The sequence below is a fragment of the Ovis canadensis genome, chromosome 22 (assembly GCF_042477335.2).
Source record: "Ovis canadensis isolate MfBH-ARS-UI-01 breed Bighorn chromosome 22, ARS-UI_OviCan_v2, whole genome shotgun sequence".
Classification (NCBI taxonomy): domain Eukaryota; kingdom Metazoa; phylum Chordata; class Mammalia; order Artiodactyla; family Bovidae; genus Ovis; species Ovis canadensis.
In genome coordinates, this window is record NC_091266.1 from 57,461,003 (window position 1) to 57,488,335 (window position 27,333).

The window sequence follows — 27,333 nt, forward strand, 5'->3', positions numbered from 1 at the left end:
ATTTTGCATTCCCTTCAGTAATATGAGAGAGTGTTCATTTGCTTAACATTCTTGACAGCATTAGGTATTGCCAGGGTTTTCTTTGTTTTTGTTTTAGCCGTTTTAGTAGGTGTGCAGTGGTATCTCACAGGTTTTATTTGTAACATCTTCTTGACTAATGATGAGCATCTTTATATGCTTATTTATTATTTGTATGTCTTTTCCTTTTTTATTATTTTAAAAAAACCATTGTCTTCTTTGTTGACTTGTCCAGATTTTTTTTGCCTATTTTCCAGTTTTTTTGTTTGTCTTATTGTAATAGTTCTTGCCTGTTTTTGGATATGTGTTATGTGATAGATATATGTGTACTGAATATTTTCTCATGTTCTGCAGCTCTTCATTTGACTTCTTACTGATGTCTTTCAAAGAGCAGTTTTTAATTTTTATTAAGTCCATTATATTAACCATGTCTATGGTTTAGGCTCTTCATGTCTCACCTAAGAAATCTTTATCTAACCCTAAGGTCATGAAAACTTTCATTTAGGTATGTATATGTTCATGTATGTGTGTGCACGCTCAGTTGTGTCCGAGTCTGTGCGACCCCACAGACTGTAGCCCTCTCCTGTCCTTGGGATTTTCCTGACAAGGATACTAGAGTGTGTTGCCATTTCCCCTTCCAGGGGATCTGCCCAACTCAGGGATCCAATCCACATCTCCGGAATCTCCTGCATTGACAGGTGGATTCTTTACCACTGAGCTACCTGGGAATCCCATATAGTCATAAAATATATATCGGTATATATTTTATATATGTGTATATATAAATGTATTAGAATTTTAATTGCATATTAGGTTTCCAATCCATTTCAAGTTAATTTTTTTCCACATGACTCACTAATTATTCCAACATCATTTATTGAAGATGTTTGGAATTGCATTGACATCTGTTGAAAATCTGTTGACAGTATATATATGAGTCTGTTTCTGGATGCTATTCTATTCCCTGTATTTATTGTTATCTTTTTACCAATCCTACACTATCTTTATTGCTGTAGCTCTATGGTTAGTCTTGAAATCAAGTAGTATAAGTCTGTTCTTTGGAAAATAGATTTAGCTTTTCTAGGTCTTTGCATTTCAACGTACAGAATAGAATCATCAAACAAAAAAAAAAGAATAGAATCACCTCATCAGTTTTTATAAAATATGTTGGAATTTGACTGAAAGTATTGATAGCTCATTCCTTTCTGTGTCTGGATAATATTCCATTGTATGTATTATACATGTTGATGGACATGGGTTGTTTACACTTTTTGGCTCTTGTGGTTAGTATTGCCATCAGTGTTCATGTATAAGTGAGTATAAGTTGAGTATAAGTGTAAGCATAAGTTCATGTATAAGTGTTTTAATTCTTTTGGATATATACCTGGGAGTGGAGATGCTGAGTCACATGGTCATTCTGTGTTTAACTTTTGAAGACTCACCAAACTGTTTTATGCAGCTGTTGTGCCATTTACATTCCCACCAGCGATGTAGGAGGGTTCCAATTTCTCTACTTCCTTGCCGATACTTACTATTTTCCTCTCTTAATTATATCCATTCTAGTGGGTGTGAAGTGGTAGCTCATTGTGCTTTTGATTTACGTTTCCCTAGTGACAGATAATTCGAGCATCTTTTTGTGTTCTGGTTGGCCATTTGCTTCTCTTCTTTGAGAGGAATGTCTTTTTAAGTCCTTTGTCCATTTTTAAACTGGATTTGTACTTTTGTTGTTGAGTTTAAGAGTTGTTTTGGTATATTCTGGATATTAGACTGTGACTTCAAATATTTCCTCCCATTCTATAGGGTTTTGTTTCATTTTCCTGATGTCCTTTGATGCAAAAATTATTTTAATTTTTGTGAAGTCCAATTTGTCTTATTTTTTCTTTTGTTGATTGTGCTTTCAGTGTCATATATAAGAATTCATTGCCAAGTCCAAGGTCATGGATTTTCTTTTGTTTTCCTAAAGTTTTGTAGTTTTAGCTGTTATATTTTGATTAATTCATTTTGAGTTATTTTTTGTATATGGTGTAAGATGTGAAAGTGAAAGTTGCTCAGTCATATCCGACTCTCGGTGACCCCATGGACTGTACAGTTCATGGGATTCTCCAGGCCAGAATACTGAAGTGGGTAACCTTTCCCTTCTCCAGGGGATCTTCCCAATCCAGGGATCAAACACAGGTCTCCCTCATTGCAGGTGGATTCTTTACCAGCTGAGCCACAAGGGAAGCCCAAGAATACTGGAGTAGGTAGCCTATCCCTTTCTCCGGCGGATCTTCCCAACCCAGGAATTGAACTGGGGTCTCCTGCATTGCAGGCAGATTCTTTTTTCTTTTTCAATTAATTTATTTTAATTGGAGGCTAATTACTTTAAAAAGCCTCTTGATGAAAGTGAAAGAGGAGAGTGAAAAAGTTGGCTTAAAGCTCAACATTCAGAAAACGAAGATCATGGCATCTGGTCCCATCACTTCATGGGAAATAGATGGGGAAACAGTGGAAACAGTGTCAGACTTTATTTTGGGGGGCTCCAAAATCACTGCAGATGGTGATTGCAGCCATGAAATTAAAAGACGCTTACTCCTTGGAAGGAAAGTTATGACCAACCTAGATAGCATATTGAAAAGCAGAGATATTACTGTGCCAACAAAGGTCTGCCTAGTCAAGGCTATGGTTTTTCCAGTGGTCATGTATGGATGTGAGAGTTGGACTGTGAAGAAAGCTGAGCACCTAAGAATTGATGCTTTTGAACTGTGCTGTTGGAGAAGACTCTTGAGAGTCCCTTGGACTGCAAGGAGATCCAGCCAGTCCATTCTGAAGGAGATCAGCCCCGGGATTTGGAAGGAATGATGCTAAAGCTGAAACTCCAGTACTTTGGCCACCTCATGCGAAGAGTTGACTCATTGGAAAAGACTCTGATGCTGGGAGGAATTGGGGGCAGGAGGAGAAGGGGATGACAGAGGATGAGATGGCTGGATGGCATCACCGACTCGATGGACATGAGTTTGAGTAAACTCTGAGAGTTGGTGATGGACAGGGAGGCCTGGCATGCTGCAGTTCATGGGGTCACAAAGAGTTGGACATGACTGAGTGACTGAACTGAACTGAATTACTTTACAATATTGTGGTGGTTTTGGCCATCCATTGACACGAATCAGCCACGGGTGGACATGTGTCCACCATCTGCAGGCAGATTCTTTACCAACTGAGCTCTCAGGGAAGCCCTATAAGATAGGGGTCCAGTTTAATTCTAAAGCATATGAATAGGGCTTCCCTGGTGGCTCAGGTGGTAAAGAATCTACCTGCAATGCAGGAGATCTGGCTTCAGTCCCTGGGTTGGGAAGATCCCCTGGAGGAGGGCATAGCAACGCTCTCCAGGATTCTTGTCTGGAGACAGAGGAGTTACAAAGAGTCTGACATGACAGAGAGTAAAAAATATAACAGTTTCATATGAATAGCCAGTTGTCCCAGCCCTGTTTGTTAAAGCGGCTTTTCTTTCCCATTGAATGGTATTGACACCCTTGTTGAAAATCAGCCACAGTTGTATGGGTTTGTCTCTGGACTGTTAATTCTGTTCCTTTGGCCTGTGTCTTTCTTCATAGCAGTATACCACACAAGTTGATAGTTTTTACCTGTCAATATGTGTTAGCATAGTGTATTAATTTTTCAAGTTTTGATTACATTTTAGAAGTTTTTAAAAACTTTGGGTAAGTTTATTAAAAAGTCATCTCCAAGTATCAGATTTATGATAATACATGTATACAAACTTTATAGATAGTTTTGTTTAAAAAATTCTGGTGTGTTTCACCATTTCTCTAGCTGCATACAGATAAGTGATTTAGATAGGCAGTGTATCAGGGCATATTCTAACTGAATTTTCACCATGAGTTTAATGAGGAACTAGTTACATAAATAATTCAAGCTGTCACAAGATGTTGACACTGGCTCTAGAAGGACCAGAGTAAGAACAATCTAGAGATTTGCATCACATCAGGAGGGAATCACATATCTATAGTTCTAGGGAAAAATGGATGGAAACACTGCCTTTTACCCAAGTTATGGTTTTTAACTTTAATCAACACAGCAAAAATTTCAGTCCTTCAGAATCAAAGTATGATATGCCTCTGAAGTTCCTTTTCATCTGTAACTTCTCTCTCCTCTCTTTTTCCTATAATATTTATTTGCTGAATAAAATGGACTTTTGGTCCTAATGTTTCCCACTTTTGCTGATTGAATAACTGTGGTGCGGTTTGATATGTTCCTCTGTGGTCTTTATTTTCTATGCATTATGAGTTGACCTTACAGAAATCTAAAGACTTGATCAGATTGAGATAAAACTTTTTTATATGCACTTCATTGCTGATGTTGTGTCTTCTGTTAGGAGGCACATAATACTTGCTTTACTGGTGACTCAGACAGTAAAGTATGCACCTGCAATGCCGCAGACCTGTATTTGATCCCTGGGTTGGGAAGAACCCCTGGAGGAGGGCATGGCAACCCACTCCAGTATTTTTGCCTGGAGAATCCCCATGGACAAGGAACCTGGTGGGCTACAGTCCATGGTATTGCAAAAAAGTCAGACATGACTGAGTTACTAAGCATAGAATACCTGCTTATCTCTCTTTTTATCATGTTAGCTTACTTTATTTTGATTCATTTTGGTTTAATAATTCTAAGGGTTTTAGATGGGAAGATTAAGATATAAACTCTAGAGTCCAAGAATTTTGGTTCATGTTTTGTTTCATTACCTACTAGTTCACAAATTTTGGAAAGTCACTTCCCCTACTCAGTGTTAAATTTCTTATCTGTTAACATGAAGAGGGGATGATGGTGCCTACTCATGGGGAAAAAAGTAAGTAAATTATTCAGCTGAGATGAATAGCTCTCTTTTGTCCCTATCAGTGTACAGTTGCATATAGTAACCACTCACAGTAAACTTAACTTCAGGTGATTTTTGCCCTTGCTTTTATGTATTCACATTAATCAGCTCCCAGCTAATGTTGGAAAGTAGACTCTTTGTTGAATTAACTGTACCATAGCATATTTTGTGCTTGAAGTCCACTGAAAAGTACTTACTGCTAATTTTTTTTTACAGTGTAATGTTCAAGCCCAGAAATGCCTTATGTGGATCGTCAGAATCGCATTTGTGGTTTTCTAGACATTGAAGAAAATGAAAACAGTGGGAAGTTTCTTCGGAGGTACTTCATACTGGATACTAGAGAAGATAGTTTTGTATGGTACATGGATAATCCACAGGTTTGTAAAATCCAAAACGTTCCCACTTCAACAGCATATGGATTTTAATTATTAATTATTAAAGTATTTGATATACTATTCAGGTGTTAGGATTTGTCTTCCTAAACAACATATGTTTAAATTTATTTCTACTGACTACTTATTTCTACTATTCTCCTTGCCCTTTTCCCCCAAATCCTACTGTGTTAAAGTTCAGAAGATGAAGCTCAGTTTATTTGATAAAAATTTAGGCATTTGTTTGTTTTTCCTTCCTTGGGAGAAACAACTCTAACTCTGGTAGAAAGTTTTTGGATTATTTAGATTTAAGATACTGTCTCTAAGATAGACTACTGCTGCTCTGCTAAGTTGCTTCAGTTGTGTCTGACTCTGTGCGACCCCATAGATGGCAGCCTACAGGCTCCCCTGTCCCTGGGATTCTCCAGGCAAGAACCCTGGAGTGGGTTGCCATTTCCTTCTCCAGTGCATGAAAGTGAAAAGTGAAAGTGAAGTCGCTTAGTCCCGCTCTTTGCAACCCCATGGACTGCACCCTACCAGGCTCTTCCGCCCATGGGATTTTCCAGGCAAGAGTACTATCTTCTGGTAAATAAGCTGCTTAACCAAGTTGACACTCTTGCACTTGTGTAGTCCTTTCATCTTTTAGTGTCAGATTTGAGTGACAGCCATTTGTGAATTTGTGGGGTTTTTTGGTTACCTTTCAAATTATTGGGGGCAGATGTCATCTATTAAAGATTAGAATCCCATTTTTACAATCTGTGAGAGGCCTTGGCCTGGAGATCATCTGTTGAGTAGTTTTAAATTTTCTTTACCCATGAAACTCTTAATTCAAATTGAGATGTATATTGCAAGGAAGTATGTGCAAAGCAAGAGATGAGTCCCTAGCAAACTTCAAAGCTGATCTGATCTAGGGGATGACCTCTACAGGTGAGGAATGAAAAGTTGAGGAGAGCAGGGACTGGTAGGAAGTTCTGTTCTGTTTCACAGAGAAGGAACCAGAACCCCTAACAACGAATGTGGTATTCTTTTTCTCTTCAATATTGATTTTAGATTAGGCAAAATGCATATTGCTAATACATTTATATTTGTTCATATAGAATTTGAGTTGTGGGGAACTATCTTTAATACTTTCAGATAAACCATAATGGAAAAGAATATAAAAATGAATTCATTTTCTTTCATTTTCTTCATTCATGCAGATAATATGTTCATTTTCTGCACACGTGTATATATATGTATATATATATGCAGCAGAAATTAACACAGCATTGTAGATCAACTACACTTCAGTAAAAAAAATCAAAGAAAAAAAAGAGAATAGGATAAATACTTGATAATTGAAGAAGTAGTAAGTTGATAGTACCCTTACAGGCCACAGGGTTCTGAGTAATCCCAGCAGAACTTTGTGAAAAGCAAGTCTAGTCTGGAAGCAAACATCCCCTCATCATCTCTTCTAATGGGGACAGACCAAGGAGAGATGGTGAATTGGAGCTTGATAGTGATAGGTTTTTTAAAAAAATTCTCTTATATGAAAGGTAATAAGGTGATAATCAAGGCCTCTAGGGGTTTATAATGTACACAAGCTCACACAATGTAACTGAAAGTTTATCATCAGCCATTATTTTAGAAAATATAATGTCATATATGTTGGGTTTGAAGTTTATCCATTTATCATTTACTATACCAGATATTACTGACAACTTCTACTGATAATTATAAGAAATTGTAAACTTCAAACTAATTTTTTTGAGTTGTAAGAGATCATAATCCTTAGGATTAATTCAGTCTCCTCCTTAATGCAAGAGACCCATTTATCCCTGATGTTCACTATGTTGTCTGAACTATGCATTACTAAAAGGCATTTATCATATTTGAGACAGCTTTAATTATTGTTCTGTATGCCCAATCTAGTTCTTTGTATCGCCTATTCATTGATCTACTTTTACCCTCTGATTCTCTATACATTGGGTGCTATATCCACATGCAGCCTTTCAAATTTGGGAGGATTATTTGTATTTTAATTTGTATTTTATTTGTATTTGTATTTTAATTCAGTTTACATTATTTGGTTGCTGACCTTGTATGAGGCTTTTTTTGCTAGAAACTGTCTTCTCTACCTTTGTCCTTATTGAACACATTGATACCCTGTGTTACTCCCCTATCTCTGAGTGTGAGCAACTTCCTTGGGTGATAGTAACCTGTCTGTGTAGCCATGTGATTAATACCTTTATTTACTTGACCAGAGTCATTGGGAGAAGGAGCAAGTCAGCAGAAATCCAAAGTTCATGTTTACCTTGTTTTTTTTTCCTTTTTTAAAAAAACATGAATCCATTTCCTCCTTTTTATTGCCCATCTCTTAATCTGCAGCACAATCCCACTCCACGTTTCCAAGGTGGGGAGTAACTTGGCCCCTCTTGACTCACTCTGATTACAGTTTACTAGATTCCAGTTTCTGATTTTCCTCCCCACACAAGCCATCACTCAGTTCTACCTATGAGCTTCCCTTGATTTGTCTCTTTCATAAGATCTGGTTGACTCTTGTATAGTTTCTCCTGAATGTTTTTTACAACTGCTTGATTGTTTCTTTGTCTTTATATAATAGGTTCTTCTCCTTAGAATTTCTCCTTTTGTCAGTACTTTCCACTTAAACAGAACTAAAGGAAAAGAACAAAATAGAATATGTGTATTACACCAAAGGAACCATAAACTTGGATTTCAGAGGAAAGTTGTGATTGTAGCTAGCAGAGGGAGTGAAAGTCTTCCCAGAAGTGGTAGTAACATTTGAAATTGACTCGGAAGAAAGAGTATGATTTTGGCCAGGATGTGAAGAAATGGGTATTCAGTGCTCACCCAATAGCGTGGGGCAGGAAATCAAAGTAAGGAACCCTGTGGCGTACCTGGAAAACAGTTGGCTTTGGCTGTAGCAGGGAGGGTATATGTTAAAGTGTGTACTTAGCTAGATCTTCTTCACATGAACTCTTTTTTTTAAAGCCAGATATCTGTGGTGTAATTAATTAGCCCATGTTTTTTTGAATGGAGTGCAGAATTTTAAATCTGTCTTTTTATTCAGTTTGTTCTTAATAATTTTATCTCTTCATTCCAACTAATCAGAATCTTTTACAATCTGCGTTCTATCATCCAATGTATTAGCCTTCAATACCAGCTTTGTGTCACTTTAAAATGTATTAAGACATACCTCTTCATGAAAACTTTAGTAAAATGTCTTGCTAAGGTTATTGTGGTTGAACCACATGAAATTGCCATTTTACTACCATTTTGATCTACTAAGAAAAAATGTCGATTTCATATGATTCAACCTGGTTGCATATGTTACATGCTGTAACACTGTTTTACTGATTTTAATAGCCTGTCCTTAGGGAGCCATTCTTCCTCTGATCATTGCTTTCTTTATTTACATTAGCCATTGGTTTAAAAATCCGTTCTAGAGTATTACTAGAGAATCAGTTTGGGGCTTTCTGTGTTTTGTTGGTGGTGTGAGAAATGGTGGAGAATTAATTAAGTAGCTTTATTAGAAAGTGAATTTGAAAAAACCTGAAAGAGGATTTTTGCAAAATGAGTAGAGGAACTCATAAGAATAAATAGTTTGTTTCTCTTTTTATCTTAAATGTCATACTAGTTTATTATTTCTTATTCATTGTCAAGTGACAGATTTGAAACCCACTTCTTTTCTGATTGAAATTGGCAGCAATCATACCACTTTGTAGAAACCAGATATTTTGAATATCCTTTATCTGCCAGGTACTTATATTTCATTGTACCGTGTCACTATCTATGACCCTTTATGTCATACAGTCAGGACATAGTTGCTCATTTTGTTTTCTCACCCATGGGATTAGAGCTGTATTCAGCTAGTTCAAATGATAGAATTATGGAGGACTTAAAAGAAAAATAATGATTTCAAATTGTGGAATAGCAGTATTTGGGAAAAAAAACTCTTTGATAGTGGTTAGAAGAGCTTGAAGACATTTTAACATTTCATTTCCTTATCCAAATTGAAAAGAAAAAACCCTTTTAACATAAAACATTTTGTATAAGGACAACCATTTAAAGATACACATTAAAAGTTATAATTTTATGTACATATTTATGATATAAATTTAGAAGCTTATATCAATATATAGTCTGGAGTTTAAAGCAAAACATGACGCAGTTTTACTCTGCATAGAAGTGACAGTTTTGAAAAGACTTGTCCCTGTAAACAATAGTCAGTTTGTGTTTGAGAATCCCGTCTTTTAAATGTCTAGGCTTCCATATCATTAACTGTTTCCACTAAGCTTACAGAGGTTTAAGACAGGTACCTCCTAATCATTCATGAGAAAAAACCCATAGATTTTTTTTCTTTGATGTACATTATTATAAAGGAAGTTAAAAATTGAGCCTTAATCTATAGTGGAGGAAGCTTTCAAAATCAGGATTGTTTTACTTTTACTTTTGAAATCATCTATCAGTCTTTATGTTTATTACTTTTTCACAGATTTTTCTATCTGGTTTTCCCATCTCCATCTTCCCCGATTATTATAGTCCAGTACATGTTAATTAAAGCACAGTTTTGGTTACAGAACTGCTTACAAGCCTTCTTTAATGGCTTCAATTTTATATACATACATACATACATACATACATATTTATTTATTTATTTATTTATTTGGCTGCTTGCAGGATCCCAATTCCCTGACCAGGGATTGATACCCAGCTACCACACTGAAAGGACTGATACCTAAACACTGCATGGCTAGGGAATTCCCTCCAAGTCTTAACAGTATAAATTCCTTGCTACTTTGTTTCTTATTTAGGTTCTCTATGATTAGGTTGTTAGTTTAAGTTCCTAAACCAGTTTCCTACTTCAACCCTGTGTGACCCCATTTTACAGCTCAGAAGTCTCTTTCCCGTTTCAGTACAGAACATCCTCAACCCCTCAGTGAAGCTCATCTGTTTCTCTGTCTGGAATATTTGCTCTCCTGTTCTTTGTGTTTCGAACTTTTTCTTTATAAAGTCCAGCTTCATTGCTTTTCATTCTTCCACTATGTCTTTTCTGATAGCCTCAGCCAGAAATGATTCTCCTTCTTTTAAGACACATACCATATCCCAAACTTGAGAAGGGAAGAAAAATTACATTTTCTATGAATGTGCCAATATATACATTCCCTGTTTTAAAAGTGTCAATAATTTTCTTGAAAAATGGTATCAGTGTAGACTAGTAATGGTGTAATAAATACTAACATAATTTAAATGGGGGAAAATCCAGTCTTTTTAAAGCGATATATGTGATTTAATAATTTTAATAAAACAAAGTAATATATGTACTCTTTTGAAATTTCTTACCTTCGTATTTGTTTTATGTCTAAATATTTTTTCCCCATTGCTTTCTGAAACAAAATCTGATCTTGTTTATGGTTTGTTAAACTCACGAAAAAAGTTTAGATATAATGATAACAAAATAGCCTTTAGCTATAACAGAATGTGTTGTGGTGGAACAGAAAGAGTTCAGTGTTGTTATCCGTGTTGTCCACTTGATTTCAAACCTAGTAAATACGTGAACTGAAAAGTTAATTTGTAAAGTGTGACATCTAAACATCTGATTTCTTAACTTTTTTTTTAGTGTGTATAGGACATTTTATGTGAAAAAAATTTGTAATGTTGGATATTAATTATATGTTAATAATTTGTTTATAGAACCTACCTTCTGGATCATCACGTGTTGGCGCCATTAAACTTACCTACATTTCAAAGGTAGTCTCTCTGTATTGTCTTACATTCATGCTTGAATGAAGATCCCTTAGAATGAGAGTATGAGTAAAAGGAGCCGACTCCTCTCTTTGTCATTTAAGATGATGTTGTGGTTCATATCACACTGAAAACAGTACCTGATTACTATGTTTAGGAAGTTCTTTGGTAAAATTAGGAAATTTTATCAAATTTAGAAAGAATACAGAGTTAAATGATAGAATGTAGCAAATTGGGAAGTTAACATTAGCTTTTATGATTAGGCATATGAATGTCAGAAGTGGAGATTGATCTGTTAACAGGTTCTGTCTTTGGGAAATCTGGTGAAGATTCTTCTAAATCTGTTTATTTAAACTAATTTTTAATCTCACTACCTTTGACTTTGTTTCTTTATGTCTTAGTTTGAGGAAAATATGAACTATCTTCATGATGAAAGATGATTTTTCCCTCATTTGACTTTGTCTCTACTAATTTCTTTTCATGTTTGTTGACTTTTCAGAAATTTTTGCAATACTATTATTTTTCTTCTGAAAAATTTAGTTTTGTATTACGTAGTTTTTCCCCTCTTATTATCTTTTATTAGTGTTTTGGGAACTGAGATAGAGAGATGCTGAGGAACTATTAATAGTTTTGTTTTACAGAAAGTAATAAGCTTGGTGATGACTTGAGATATGATTAAATAATATGCATATAAATACTGTTATGCATATATTGGGATTTATTAGCAAAGGTCTTCATCAGAGGACCAATTTACAAGTATGTCTCTGTTTAAAAGAAAAAGATATTTTTGATAAATAAAAAGCTTTGTAGAGCTATTCATCCTTATTGACCAAAAAATAAAATAGTCCTTGGTCAACAAAAATTACGTATTTAAAGGGAACCGTTTTACTTTAAAATTGTTATTATGTAAATTTGCAGAAGACAAATTTTGTTTAAGTATACCTCAAGTGTTCCTATAAATTTAAGACATTTAGTAATTGGCTTACAACTTAAATTCTATAGAGACTTTTGTTAGGAAGTGTAGGATTCCATTGTAGAGTAAACTGTAGATGCCCCCCAACACCCCACCCCCTCATCAGTTTACTTGATTGCCTGCAGTTTACATATACTGCAGTGTAAACATGCTGCCAGGGATTTTTGACTCTTAGTGAAGTGATGTGGAAAGGCCTATTTTATTGAAATAGGCAGTTGAGGTAGAAATTACCCATATGCCTGTATCTTTTCAATTGCCTATTGCCTGGTCTTTTTTAAAAGGGGAGGTCTTTTTAAGGATTAAGATATTAATTCAGTTAAATAGACAGACTGACTGGCCACTGCTTTCCCCTCCTCCATTGCTTTGTTTTTTAAATATAACCTTCTCTGTGTAGTGAAGTTTCGTCTCTGCCCCGCAGTGTACTGAAGTTTGAATTGTACACTTGTACTGTACTTTAGACATGCCACTTTTCCCTCAGAATTTATCCCTGGAACAAATTTCATTGTGATTCAGTGCTCTGAATTTGTAGTTGGAATCAGTCAGGAAACCTAAACTTAGAATTCCTTCTGAAGGTATAGAACAGATGCTGCAAGTCCTGACCCTGGGCAGCAGCACTGCCAACAGCCATGCATGGGCTTCCACGTGAGCTCCTTCATCTACAGGGCTAGCAGCAGCCAGGTGCAGCTGGTTGTTCACGTTCCAGATGGAACCCTGTGCTGCATGTAGTGAAGGGGGTCCCTTATCCCAGGGTACTTTAATGCGCAAGTGAGGATCCAGTGCCATTGGTTTCCTCATTGCAGACTAGTGTCTTCCGGATTTTTGGACTTTATTAAATATACAATCTGGCCCTTACCCAACCATTTCCTCATGCAGTTGATTTAGAAATATGCAATTTGGGAAGAATTCATGGTTTCTTTGGAGTATTCCTTGAGGGTATTTTGAAAATTACATGAAACCAAAAATGTTTGTATGTGTGACATAAAACTTACTGGTTTATTTTCAGTTTCTTCATACTTCCTTTGAAGAAAAAACAATTTTGTTAAAAGAGAGCATGGAAGTATCATTTGTTTTTGTGCATCTTACCTTTGGGACCCATGTTCTAAATTTGATTTATAGTTCTTTTTTCATTTGCCTTAAAGTTTAACTTTAGATCTGTGTGCTAAATGTGTGTGAGTACTGGGAAATTATACATGTGGAAGTTCACAGTGTTTAAGGTTGATTATAATAGCATATGAAGAAGTGAGTGATTCATTTCTCTCTCTTGTTAGGTTAGCGATGCAACTAAACTAAGGCCAAAGGCTGAGTTCTGTTTTGGTGAGTAGCTGTATTTTATATATTAGTAATTTAAGTTAGACTAATATAATTACATCATAGTGCAAGAGAAAACAGTCACAGAAGGCCCACGACTTAGTCCTGTGGGTTAATGAATTATTCTAAGTCAGATTGCCTTGAAACTACCGTCTGGTGAAGAAGTAAAACTGCTTCTCCACCCCTGAAGCCTCTTCCTGTGTCCCATCCCAGTCACAACCTCCTCCCACTCTGCCCATGTGTAGTTATTATCTAGGCATTTATAGTGATCACATCCAGAGAGATTAATTTTATTATTATTTGATGTTCAGTGCTTAAATAATGGAAAGGATTTAGTTTACAGCTTATGGGAAATGAGAAGTTCATAGCTTGGGAGCAAGGTAGTTGAGGGTATTTGATTAAGTGCTCAGTAAACATTTAACGAAGGTCTAGTATATATGCACTTTGCTTGGCACTGGGGCTGTGAGAGTAATAAGCAGTTGTCGCTCTTAAGAATCTCCCAGGCCACAATCTCACAGACAGGTACAGTTCATTTCAGTTCAGTCACTCAGTCGTGTTCAACTCTTTGTGACCCCACGGACTGCAGCATACCAGGCCTCCTTGTCCATCACCAACTCTTGGAGTTTACTCAAACTCATGTCCATTGAGTCGGTGATGCCATCTAACCATCGTACCCTCTTTCATCCCCTTCTCCTGCCACCTTCAGTCTTTCCCAGCATCAGGGTCTTTTCCAGTGAGTCAGTTCTTCGCATCAGGTGGTCAAAGTATTGGAGTTTCAGCTTCACCATCAGTCCTTTAGGATGGTCTGGTTGGATCTTGGTGCATTCCAAGGGACTCTCAAGAGTCTTCTCCAACACCACAGTTCTAAAGCATCAATTCTTCAGTGCTCAGCTTTCTTTATAGTTCAACTCTCACATCCATACATGACTAATGGAAAAACCATAGCCTTGACTAGACGGACCTTTGTTGGCAAAGTAATGTCTCTGCTTTTTAACATGCTGTCTGCCCTGCTGCTGCTGCTAAGTTGCTTTAGTCGTGTCTGACTCTGTGCGACCCCATAGATGGCAGCCCACCCGGCTCCCCCGTCCCTGGGATTCTCCAGGCAAGAACACTAGAGTGGGTTGCCATTTCCTTCTCCAATGCATGAAAATGAAAAGTGAAAGTGAAGTTGCTCAGTTGTGTCCGACTCTTAGCGACCCCATGGACTGCAGCCTACCAGGCTCCTGCGTCCGTGGGATTTTCCAGGCAAGAGTACTGCAGTGGGTTGCCATTGCCTTCTCCAAATATGTCTAGGTTGGTCATAACTTTTCTTCCAAGGAGCAAGCATCTTTTCATTTCATGGCTGCAGTCATCATCTGCAGTGATTTTGGAGCCCCAAATCAGGTACAGGGCCAGGGAATTATTGCATTTATCACAGGCAGTAGATAAAAGGGTGGCAATCTGTTTAATAGAGTCGCAGAAGAAGAGCTTCAGATCCTTTTTGGGGGATCTTGGGAGTCATGGGAGCCACACTACATGAGCCGCACTACTAACATGATCATCCTTTATCGCTGGGGAGAAAAGGTGGGAGGACCCCTGGACAGAGGGGTGCAGGGGAGAAGAACGTGGTGTATGGGGGGATCTGAACACTGATTGAAGTAGAGAGAGTGGTGAGAGACTGAAAAGTGAAAGGGCAGGAGTTAGGGTGTAATATGTTGACAAGTGATTTTTTCTCGTTTTTTGGGAAATAAGAGGTAAGAGATTAGAGAACATCTAGAGAAACGATAGAAGGTGGAGGAAGTTTTTTTGCCTTGATAGAGTTTGATGCAAGGAGATGGGTTAAGTGGTTTTTAAACTACCGTTCCTAACATGAGCCTGAGTTAGGATAATGGCATTGGGGGAAAAGAGGAGGAGTGGAGAACATTAGAAGGAAAAGCACCAGGACTTGGTGACTGGACGTGTGGGAATCGAGGGGAAGACAGAGATGTCAGATAGGGTTGCTTCAAGGAAAGAAATCAAGGATCTAGGAGAGCTGATTTGATAGGGTGAAATATTTAGTATAGGGGGAAATATCTAGTATGGAGTTTGAATGGTGGAGAAACATCCAAATGGAAGTACTCTGGTGACAGTAATTAGGAACTGGATGGAGCTTGAAGATCAAGAATGGAGAACGTTAGAATCTGTTGTCATAGTGGGTATAGTTAAAACTGGGAGAATCTGTATGCCCTCAGTGTTAGTGGACATTAGTGAGGAAAGGGACAAAAATTAGTAGGAGTTTCCAGCTGACCTCAGAAGAGACTATTTACATTAAAGTAGAAGATATTTGTTAAATATGTTTTTTTTTTTTTGCTTGGGAAGGGCAGGTTTCTTCTGTAGGCAGTATGGTAGGGATGGCATTGTGTATGTCCAGTAAGAAAGTGTGATACAAGCAGGATATATATAGTATGAGGATCTTCTGTAATGCTTTTATCACCACTAAGAAGCTATAAAAAGTCATATATTTTTTACAAATTTATAATTTCTGGTTGCTAAATTAGAAAATGCCTCAGAACCTTGTTGAATGAAAGGCTTCTGGGGTAAGTCACGTGACAGAGAATGTTGTATTTTGGAGTATATCATGCACACACTCTTGGCATTTGTTAACGTAAAATCTCAAACATACAGTTTGAAGGGCTAGCAGTATACAGGGTAAGATCTGACATTCAGCTATTGCGGTATTTAGCATGAGGGATTTTCGTTGAAATTAGAGATTAAGATTGGTTATCTCTTGCTCTGCCAGCAGTTTATTAGTCTTCTGTTAGAGGGAGTGTTGCTCGGTTGTGTCTTAAGTCTGCAACCCCACAGACTGTAGCCTGCCAGACTCCTCTGTCCATGGGATTTTCCAGGCAAGAATACTGGAGTGGGTTGCCATTTCCTTCTCTAGGGGATCTTCCCAACCCTTCCCCATCTCCTGGGTCTCCTGCATTGGCAGGCAGATTCTTTTAACACTGCACCACCTGGGAGGCCCCTATTAGAGGGAGTAAGGATCCATGAAATGTTTACCTTCAGAAAGAAGCCCTAACTTCTAAAATGGACCAACAAGTTCCATAAAAATGGCAGCATAAAGACTTTCCTCCCTTTTTGTTCTTCTTGCTCAGTTGCTGTCGTGTCCAACTCTCTACTACCCCATGGACTGCAGCATGCCAGGCTCCCCTGTCCTTCACGGTTTCCCAGAGTTTGCTCAGATTCATGTCCATTGAGTTGGTGGTGCTCTCTAACCATCTCATTCTCTGCTGCTTCCTTCTCCTCCTGCATTCAGTCTTTCCCAGCATCAGGGTCCTTTCCAATGAGTCAACTCTTTGCATCAGGTGGCCAAAGGATTGGAGCTTCAGTATTCAGCATCAGTCCTTCCAATGACTATTCCTCCCTCTTTTCTTCTCAAATTGCCCCCAAACAGTGAGAACAAGAAACATTCAAACCATATTCCCTGAAACGAGCAGATTTCTGTAATTCACAGTGTAAAAAGATGGGAAGTGGATGGAGGAGGAGGAAATAACTTAGCAGAGTAGAAGAGGCCCCTGGAAACTAGCCATTTCCATATCCTGCCCCCATGCCAGCTCTGGACAGACTAGGTGCTGGATGCTGTCTAGGGAAGCGTCAGAGAGGAGGGACCCAGCACAGGGACTTTGTTTGCATGTCTCTGTAGAAACAGCCTCTGGTCCCTTTCTCCAGCTGGCTCAGGCGGGCGGCCACCCTTCCCCCATCCCAGCAAGGAATGGCATGTGTAGTATCTCCCAAAATAGCATCAGTCAGGCTATGTGCCTGGGGACAGTAGTCCCAGAGAAGAGGGGGGAATGAGGCATGAAACGGAAAACGGGAGGATTAGATAAGTCTGCACACCAAATGCAGCTCTTTCCTGTGTCCAGGCCCAGAGCATCAGGCAGCCAGGTGGAACTGGGGCAAGAATCTGAACACCCCAGAGAAGACAGCCGTAGGGACTGACAGCTGGCATTTCCACTAGAGGGGCTTGCTGTACAGTGATGCCCACCAATCAGAATCCCTACATAATATTCAAGAGAACTTCCAAAGAGTTTTTTGGTATCTTGTTTTTAAGTATGAATGGCCAGCCCAGAATTACATGACATTTGAGAAGAAAAAACTGTCAAATAGGGAAAAGAACCTGAGACTATGAAAAACAGAAGAACAAGGCAAAGAAGGCTGAAAATGAAGCAGGTAGTAGGAGAGAAATAAAAAAATTAAATTAGAGGCTCCCTTCAGAAAACTGATGTGTGACTAATAGAGAAAGAACGGACAGAGAAAGAAAAGAGGGAATAGAGAAAACAGAAGAAAATTGGCAAAGGAATATGATACAGTATCTCATAACTATTTGATTCATTACTGTATTTGAACCATAGCAGTTGATCCTTGGTTGTGAGGTGATTTTTATTTAGAATCAAGCTAATGTTTGTGCTTCAGGTTTTATCCATTTGGTACATTCACTCTGATGGTAAAGATTCGAAATGAAATAAGGGAAGTACTTAAGTGAAAAGCTAGTAAGTGCAGGGCAAGCCTCTGCTCTGCATTCATTATACACAATGAAACCTTTGCTTTAAAAGTGTGGAAACTTAACAGGTTTCATACAGTTTAATCATTATTCTTATTAAAAGTTTTTTTTCCTTCTTTTGCCTGTCCCCATCACTGCTAGTAAATTTTTTTATAATTTGCTCTAACATTTTGCACAGTGCTTCCTTACTTGGAAATCTCCAGCTGATACTGACAATCATGGAGGTGATGAAGATGGTGACAGGGAGCTTCTGTTCTCTCCCAGGCCCTGTATTGGCTGCTTTACACACATCGCCTCCTCCCTCAAAGGAGGGATGGGTTCTGCTCCATTTCACAGATGAGGAAAACAAGAGTCTGAGACTAAACAGATTGTATAAGATGGGATTGCTAGTAGGTATGTGAGCTAGTTAGGTTTAGTTAGCTCCAGGCTCAGATTTTCCCTCCTATCAAATCACTATGCCTCTTCCTTCCCTGAAAATAATTCTTAAAGCACATGATTTTTTATTTAGACTGCAAATTGTGCTAAGAGTCTTTTTAGAGGTATATTTGCCTCTCTTCTTTCCCTGAAAAGATACCTTTCTATAAATGTTACTTATTCAAAAAAATATATGTATTAAGCACTTCCTTTATAGCACATATAGTATGTTACCAAGTGCTTAGAATTTTAAACCCTTCAGATGTTCTAGGCAGATGCCCAGAATAACATTGAGGGGGAAAAAGCCATTATGAGGGGAACGCAGCTTCAGCCTAAGTTGGAAAAGCTTATGCTTTCCTGAGTGTTGGAAATTAAAAACAAAAACTGTATATTGACATATGTAATAGCCTAGTGAGTTACTCATTTAATTTATATTTATGGCATTTATAATTTCTCCAGTCACTAGTAGAATATAAAAGAACAGATTTATAGTGTGTTAAATTTCTTTAGGTCCAGACTAATTGTTTTATAGCCCTTCACAAGATAAGACTTGTATCAATTCAAGGAAGCTCTGGTTTAGTATCTTGTTCTCAGTCTTAGTTTCATAATCTAGTGTATTTGAGAAGTGTCCCCCCCCCCCCGCCTTGCCTTAGTCACGTTCAGCTGAGTTTTAGTATGCTATTTAAAATTTTGTCGGACATGTTTGGGATCGCATGTACACCCGTGGTGGATTCATGTCAATGTATGGCAAAACCAATACAGTATTATAAAGTAAAAATAAAAAGTTAAAAAAAAAATTTTGTTGGAGACTAAGTCATTAAAAAAAGTATATTAAAAACAAAAAATTATAGCACTGTAGTTGTTCAGATGCCTGAGCTCTTAGAATAATGTTTTTTTTTTAAAAAATCATATGATGTATAATTAATAAGCTTTAATTTGAACATTGACTATAGTAGTTTGTTGACAACTATATGTAGGAATGCTTTGCTTTATAGAAGTGTAGTAGTTACTAAATGGGTATATGTAAATTAGATTGCATAAAAAGTTCTAAATGTGTTAAGATTATAAACATAAAATGCATAAGTGCTAGAAAAATAAAGGTTTATTTTTTAATCTTGAGTCAGGGAGATTTTCTGTGTGCCACGTGAAAGCTAGAGTCTTTAAAGAAAAGAAAAGATTTATAGACTATTTCTGATTCATCAAAATACCATGAACTAAGTGACAAGACTAATGATAGGGAAAAGTACTTGAAATACAACTGAAAGGGTGAACGTAAAAGCTCTTAAGTTCAATTCAGTCACTCAGTCGTGTCCTACTCTTTGTGACCCCATGGACTGCAGCACGCTAGGCCTCCCTGTTCATCACCAACTCTCGGAGCTTACTCAAACTCAAGTCCTTTGAGTCGCTGATGCCATCCAACCATCTTATCCTCTGTCATCGCCTTCTCCTCCCATCTTCAGTCTTTCCTAGCATCAGGGTCTTTTCCAATGAGTCAGTTCTTCGCATCAGGTGACCAAAGTGTTGGAGTTTCACCTTCAGCATCAGTCCTTCCAATGAATATTCAGGACTGATCTCCTTTAGGATGGACTGGTTGGATCTCCTTGCAGTCCAAGGGACTCTCAAGAGTCTTCTCCAACACCACAGTTCAAAAGCATCAATTCTTCGGCGCTCACCTTTCTTTATAGTCCAAGTCTCACATCCATACATGACTACTGGAAAAACCATAGCTTTGACTAGATGGACCTTTGTTGGCAAAGTAATGTCTCTGCTTTTTAATAAGCTGTTTAGGTTGGTCATAGCTTTCTTCCAAGGAGAAAAGTTCTTATAAATAAAAGCTTTTATAAATCAAGAAAAAATAAATGAACGACTCAGGAGAAATATGGGTAAAGAAAATAAACAGAGCTTACAAAACAAATGTAGACAACCGGTAAACATATAAAACTAATTTGTCTCAGTAATCAAAGATTCAGATTTAGACAGGCTGTAATTTTTTACCAACTAGGTGGACAGAGAGTCAGGAAAACACACCACACTTAGCGTTTCAAACCCAGGGGATTTGTTACAGGGAATTGGTTGACCAGATGTTGAGAAGCTGAAGGTGCACGAAGGGAATGCTGAAGTAACCCAGCGATTAAAAACTGTATGAAGCAGCTTCTATCACCAGGGCTGGAGAGAGGAAAGGGAAGAGGTGATATTACCAGAACTTAGGGTTTCCTGAGGGGACTTCAAGGCTGGTGTAGGGAGCAGCAGAAGAGCTTGGAGCCATGGGTGGTTGTGTGTTGCTGCTACTGGAGGGGCGTCAGCAAGAGCAGTCCCCTCTCCCACTGTCCTCCCACCTCTTGTGTCCCCCCAGTACCACCCATTAGCAGGACATGCCCAGGCTGGCAAGGAAGTCTAGGAAATAATGTCACAGCGTCTCAGGGCTGAAAACAAAAGAGGTGCTAGTGAGGAATATTAGATAATTTAGGTCTTTGGATACAGTATTGGTTGAATTCAACCTTTGGGGAAGACAGTTTACTAATATCTGTAAAAATGTTAAATGTGAATTTTCTTCTTATTGAAGCCTATGGTAAGAAATCTATAGAAATGCTAGCCAAAGTGTGGAGAAGTATATGTATGTGATGTTTCATTGGGATATTTTACATAGTTTCAAAAATCAGAAATAGCCTAAATGTCCATCATTAGAGGATTGGCTAACTATATTGTGGTATTTTTACATATAGTGAGAAATGTTACCATTACAAATTAGAGTCTTATTGATAATACCCTGTATTATCATACATAGTGATGAAAGCAATATCATACATGGTCTAACATTCTGTCAAATTCAAGAGTCACAGTATTGAAGCTGGCAAGGTTTTTCAGCTGCCACAGACGTAAGTTTAGGTAATAAGTACACAATTTCACCTGTTGTAGTTTGTTTTTTCTCTCAACAGTTATGAATGCAGGGATGAGGAAATACTTCCTACAAGCCAATGATCAGCAGGACCTAGTAGAATGGGTGAATGTGTTGAACAAAGCTATTAAAATTACAGTAAGTATATGTATTTTTTTGTGTGAAAAAAATTTATTATGTTTACGTGATCTTTACAGATTTTACAGTATACCTACTGAGTGTCCGTAGCTTACCAACAGTTTATCCCAGAGTTCCTCAAAGTTTATTTAAAAGACAGGTTATAATATGAATGCTTTTTCTTGTTTTAATACATGGTAACTATTGGCCCTTAAAAATCAGCCCATTGATGCCCATTGTGTACCTAATAAATGTCTGTATTACTAGATTTTAACTGCTGTTTACACTAGTGTTTCTAAGGGAAAATGCAGGTAGAGTTCTACCTTTCAGATATGTTTCCCCCTGCTCCCCGCAGGGAAGATTAAAAGACTTTTTGCCACCTACCCAGGGAATAGAAATGGCGTTCTGTCTGCCTCTTAAGCCATGACTGGGACTGGTCGTAGGTAGGTAGGAGTTGAAGATAGGAGCAGGACAAGACAGTGAAGGGCTTAGAAAAGACTTCAGGGGTGGGGGCTGCTCTGAAGAATGAAGAACTGTAATAGCCAGAGGGTCCTGCCCACGTGGCCCTTGGGGATTTGTCTCAGGCTTGAAACTTTTTGCCACACTATTTTTCCCCTCCAGTTCCTGGGCACTCATTTTCTTGTGCTGCAGTTTCCTGCTTCCAACTCAGGCTTCTCTTCTTGGTTTTCTGATCAACATTAATATGTATTGTTTGTCTAGTGTGCCAGGCCTTGCACTGAAGGTTTTACCTAAAGCACCTGAAAAAGTAAGGCTTAGAAGGATCGAGTGACATTTATAGGTTTGATAGCTTTTAAGTTGTGGAGCTGTGAGCCACACCATCTGCTTGACTCTGCAGCCTAACTCTGAAGCTCAGTGCCTCACTGCTTCCTGAAAGAATGAGCCTCCATCCTTCTTCTCTGACCCCTGAAGCAGAACACAGATTTCTGGGAGAGTTTAGTACTGCTGCTGCGGAGCAAGTGACGGGAACTGTTCCCTGATGAAGCCTCTCCTTCCCTTTCCCCTCTTACACACTGGTGGAGAGGCGCACACTGCAGGCCCATATGGGAAGGATAGGGAAGGAGGTCCTGGGTGAGGCTGTGTAAATGGAAGGGTGTTTTTACTAAAATGAGATTATTTACTGACCCAATATGACTTACTCTTTAAAAACATATGCTCTGACACTCAGCATATGTTTGTTTCTATTTAAATGAATAAGCCATATTTATCTCATAACACAATAAAGAGTTAATATAACTAAAGCTGTTCTCAGAGTTAGGTCAATTTTTTTGGGTCTTGCACCAGAACAGCTTGTTACCACATGACAGAAAACACCCACGCACGGCATCTGATCTGTGCATGAAGCAGAAGTTATTTTAGGTTTGTGCAGTTTCAGGAAAGCAATTTTAAAAAAACTGATGCAGAAGTTCATTTTCTTAAAAGGCTTTAACTGATTGTTTTTGACTCTTTGCAAATATTCCCTATTTGGGAAATTTTTTGTAAAGACAATATGTAGTAATTTCACTGAAATAATTCTTTTTTTTTTTTTTTTTACAATTTGCAATGAGCAGCAGCATTAGTTTCTTAGTGCTTTAAGAAAAAGTAGTGAATTGAATGGTCTCAGACTTTTTACCATTTGGGAGGTCTTTTGAATTGCTGTATCTAATTTATTAATTGTCTGAAACTGTCTTATACAAGTGACACTTTAAGCTTACTCAAATGGGTAATGTGTCAAAGTATGTGGATTCTTAAATAGCTTTTGTGGTTTTGCAGCTGTTGTTGAAAGTTTTATAGTTTAAAGACGAATCTATTGTATATGTGTTTTTATAATTCACGTTTTAAAAATATAAATTTAAGATATAGAGATCTGTGCTTATCAACAAAGTGGTTATAACTATGTTAAATTGAGTATAGAATCGGTATCACTTAGTAAAAATTGGTTTTATATAGGTACACATTAACTCATAGGATAGCAATGAAAGAATTTCCCATGCTTTAATAAGAAACATTTTATTTCACTGTTCTTTAAAAAAAAATCTTACCAGTGTTAATTCCATATGCATTTAAGTGCAGAAGCTTTAACCTGGTGTACTTCCCTATGGAAGTTGCTGGTAATTTACATGTAGATTTCTTTGTAAATTTCAAGTTTCTATTTTAATATATGTGTAGTTTACCTTTCTGTGGAATCACTCCAAGTGACGTTTGGTAAACTGTGTAATTTAGTAGTCTGTTGAGTACAATGTAATATATAAACTTGAAAGTTTTGGAAATTCAAAATTAGGTTTTGGAAGTATATGGTTTCAGAATAGAGGTGATTAGAGGACAGTGGGTAAGGGAATGGTGATTATTTATCTACTTGTTAATTATGGTGCCATGCCATTTTAATGGACCATCCTCTAGCATCATAGTTCATGGCTTTCCTCACTGATGAATTCTGTGTGACTGTGTGTTGGTGGCTGTCATTAAAACAATTTTCCCCTTACTTACAAAAAAGAGAGAAAGAGCAATAGTAGAGAAACCAAGAAGCAAGAGAGTTCCAGAAAAACATCTGCTTTATTGACTATGCCAAAGCCTTTGACTGTGTGGATCACAACAAACTGGAAAATTCTTTTTTTTTTTGAAAATTCTTAAAGCGATGGGAATACCAGACCACCTGACCTGCCTCCTGAGAAATCTATATGCAGGTCAGGAAGCAACAGTTAGAACTGAACATGGAACAACAGACTGGTTCCAAATCGGGACAGGAGTCCATCAAGGCTATATGTTGTCACCCTGCTTATTTAACTTATATGCAGAGTATATCAAAAGAAACGCTGGGCTGGAGGAAACACAAGCTGGAATCAAGATTGCTGGGAGAAATATCAATAACCTCAGATATGCAGATAACACCACCGTTATGGCAGAAAGTGAAGAAGAGCTAAAGAGCCCCTTGATGAACGTGAAAGAGGCGAGTGAAAAAGTTGGCTTAAAACTCAACGTTCAGAAATCTAAGATCATGGCATTCGATCCCATCACTTCATGGGAAATAGATGGGGAAACAGTGTCAGACTTTATTTTGGGGGGCTCCAAAATCACTGCAGATGGTGACTGCAGCCATGAAATAAAAGACGCTTGCTCCTTGAAAGAAAAGTTATGACCAACCTAGACAGCATGTTAAAAAGCAGAGACATTAGTTTGCCAACGATGGTCCATCTAGTCAAGGCTATGGTTTTTCCAGTGGTTCATGTATGGATGTGAGAGTTGGACTATAAAGAAAGCTGAGTGCCAAAGAAATGATGCTTTTGAACTGTGGTGTTGGAGAAGACTCTTGAGAGTCCCTTGAACTGCAAGGGATCCAACCAGTCCATCCTAAAGGAAATCAATCCTGAATATTTATAGGAAGGACTGATGTTGAAGCTGAAACTCCAGTACTTTGGTCACCTAATGCAAAGAACTGACTCATTGGAAAAAAACCCTGATGCTGGGAAAGACTGAAGGCAGGAGGAGAAGGGGATGACAGAGGATGAGATAGTTGGATGGCATCACCAACTCAATGGACATGAATTTGAGTAAACTCTGGGAGTTGGTGATGTACAGGGAGGCCTGGTGTGCTGCAGTCCGTGGGGTCGCAAAGAGTTGGACACGACTGAGCAACTGAACTGAACTGAGAGGAACCAGCCTTGAAGGAAGTATTGATGACTAGAATTTGGAAAGTCAACTTTCAAAGTACACTTTCAACTATTTATATTGATAACTATAAATATGGTGGGGCTGGTCCCCTATTGATTATTAAGGAATATCCAAGATGCATATGGCATATTCTTAAATAGAAACCTACTATTTTTAAAAATAGTATCTTTTCCCACTTGTAGGTTTTGATTTAAAAAAATCAGTATTTGATTTTAATCTAAAAATAGGTATTTTGAACTTATGGCTAAACTTCCACAGGTTTTTTTTTTTTTTTCCATTTTAATTGGCAGCTGGGAGTACATAGGATAACCTGAATACAGGACTTCTGTCTTACCAAGATGGTGTATATATGTAATCCAAAGTGTAAGACTTTATACTTGTGTTTTTCAGCCTGTAGGTAGAGCCCTCAGAAAGGTCCTAACATCCAGGAGTTTGTTCTTGAATGTTTTAGGTTTCAGTCTTCAGGCTTGCCATTTTGTTCATCTCTTCTCTAGTCATTTTTACCTTTTCTTTTTCTGCTGTTAGAATTTCCTATCATTAGGATCATGTGCAGATGCTTGCCAAAAATACATGCAAATCTCTCGCAGAAAAACGATCACAACAATCAGGGATGGGAAGCAGGGAAGAGGGGAAGCAGTCAGCAGTGAAACCAAGAATGTTCAGTGTCTGACATTTCCCATCTGTCTAGTGAGGTCACTTTTCTGATTCTTATTACAAGTTGCCTGACTGGTTTTTTTGGTTCTGAAAATGTGTTTATTTTAATGACTGCCTTGAGAGCTAGCTTTTCATTCAGCATTTTTAAGGGAGTTACTATATTCATGAGTATTTTGCTTATATTTTTCTTCCCTTAGAAATGTTTGCAATTTAGATAATTTTGATTGTAAAATGCAATTCTAAGTCAGTTGTTGAACTATAACATTGGACTTATGCTGCTGTACTTAGCATTCTGTTATAAGGATAAATGAGAAACAGTGGGTTTAATGGTATAGGCAAGGGTTTTTTAATATACTGTCATTTCTAGAAGAAAAATGAAAAAAAATGTAAATTTTAGTATATTTTTAGGGAGATATTAAAGGTATTTTCTTAGGAAATTCTCACATATGACTAAACCCTCAACTTCTTAAAATAGGGAGTAGCCACTTTTCATATGGGTCACCTTTAAGCAGCACATTGCAGCTAATACAAATGTTGGAGAGCTAATTCTCTGGTTTCAAATTCTTCTAGTACATTTTTCTGTTCTTATGGCTAACATGGCCACATTTTCTCTGTCAGAATAATTGAAGCAGATGATGCTCTTCACTAGAAAACACTGGGACTTCCTTAGCATATCTGGGTATAGTGTTTCTGGGTATAGTGAACTTCATATAGCCCTTTCTCTCTTAAGTATTTTTGCGGATCTTGGCAAGTAAAATTCTGTCTGTAGTCATATTGTCTTTAAAAAGCTCTCCAAAACGTGCAACCTCTTAGATAAAATCTCTTAGAAGAATTCAGGAAACTTTCCCCTCCAGAGTTCATTTCTCTCCCCTGTCCTTCTTATTTCCTTCATTCTTTTGTTCCTGCCCATGACTGGTATTATAGTTTAATTATGGATGAGAGAGTGGAGGGTTGGCCTAAGGCCTGGGGAGAAAGCCATTAGGGGAACATCTAAAGAGACGGATCCCCTGTCCTCGGGGTGTTGCACAGTCTTGGGCAGGAGTGGAGGGACGGGAGAGGTAACAGCACAGAGCTATGATCCATTCTCGAGTGCTCTGATAAAGTGGGGATGTCGTTACAGTGGTTAAATGAGAAAGAGAGTTATACAAGCTGAGCTAGAGCGTGGACCATCCAGGATCTGGATTTACATTCCCTGATGCCTCTTGAGCCTGTTTTCTTACTGCTGTGGTGATGCTCCTCCTATGCATAGGATTGACAGGAGGATTAAAAGGGAAAATATATGAAATAGTACCTGCCCAAGTAAGCACATGGTAAATGATGGCTGTGTCATAAATACTGTAAAAGAAAAATCAGTATGAAAACTTACAGGGTTATATATATATATAATTTTTACATATACCAGTTGTATACAGACTTATGATTGGTTGGAAATTCTGTGATAAAAGAGGGTCTCAGATAATGCTCTTTGCAAAATGGTTCATGAAGTTACTGTTTTAGGTCCCAAAGCCGTTAGACTCACAGCCTCATCCTGATAACCCAAGTCGCCAAGGCGAATGTGGAAAGAAGCAGGTCTCGTACAGAACTGACATTGTTGGTGGAGTGCCCATCATTACCCCAACTCAGGTAAGAAGTCAGTTCTTCTGTTGTGTGATGGTTTAGCTACTGCATAGTGATTTTTGTATTGTTATCAAAAGTCAAATGGTACATCTTTATTGAATAAATGCAGTAATTAAAACATAAAACTTTTATACTTATTTCAGAAGTATGTTTTTATTGTAA

The 27,333-nt window shown here is 37.8% G+C and overlaps 1 protein-coding gene across 7 annotated transcripts in view; it reads left to right on the forward strand.

The window, feature by feature from the left end:
- Window positions 1-27,333, forward strand: part of PLEKHA1 (pleckstrin homology domain containing A1) — a 54,071-nt gene that overhangs the window by 14,495 nt on the left and 12,243 nt on the right. For 6 of the 7 annotated variants that reach the window (XM_069566750.1, XM_069566752.1, XM_069566754.1 and 3 more), the window contains exons 2-6: window positions 5,105-5,265; window positions 10,954-11,010; window positions 13,246-13,291; window positions 21,158-21,255; window positions 27,052-27,177. In XM_069566750.1, coding sequence (XP_069422851.1) covers window positions 5,125-5,265; window positions 10,954-11,010; window positions 13,246-13,291; window positions 21,158-21,255; window positions 27,052-27,177 — 468 coding nt within the window. In that variant the 5' untranslated portion in view covers window positions 5,105-5,124. The remainder of the gene's footprint in view (window positions 1-5,104; window positions 5,266-10,953; window positions 11,011-13,245; window positions 13,292-21,157; window positions 21,256-27,051; window positions 27,178-27,333) is intronic. The other variant, XM_069566756.1, reaches the window with a different exon arrangement.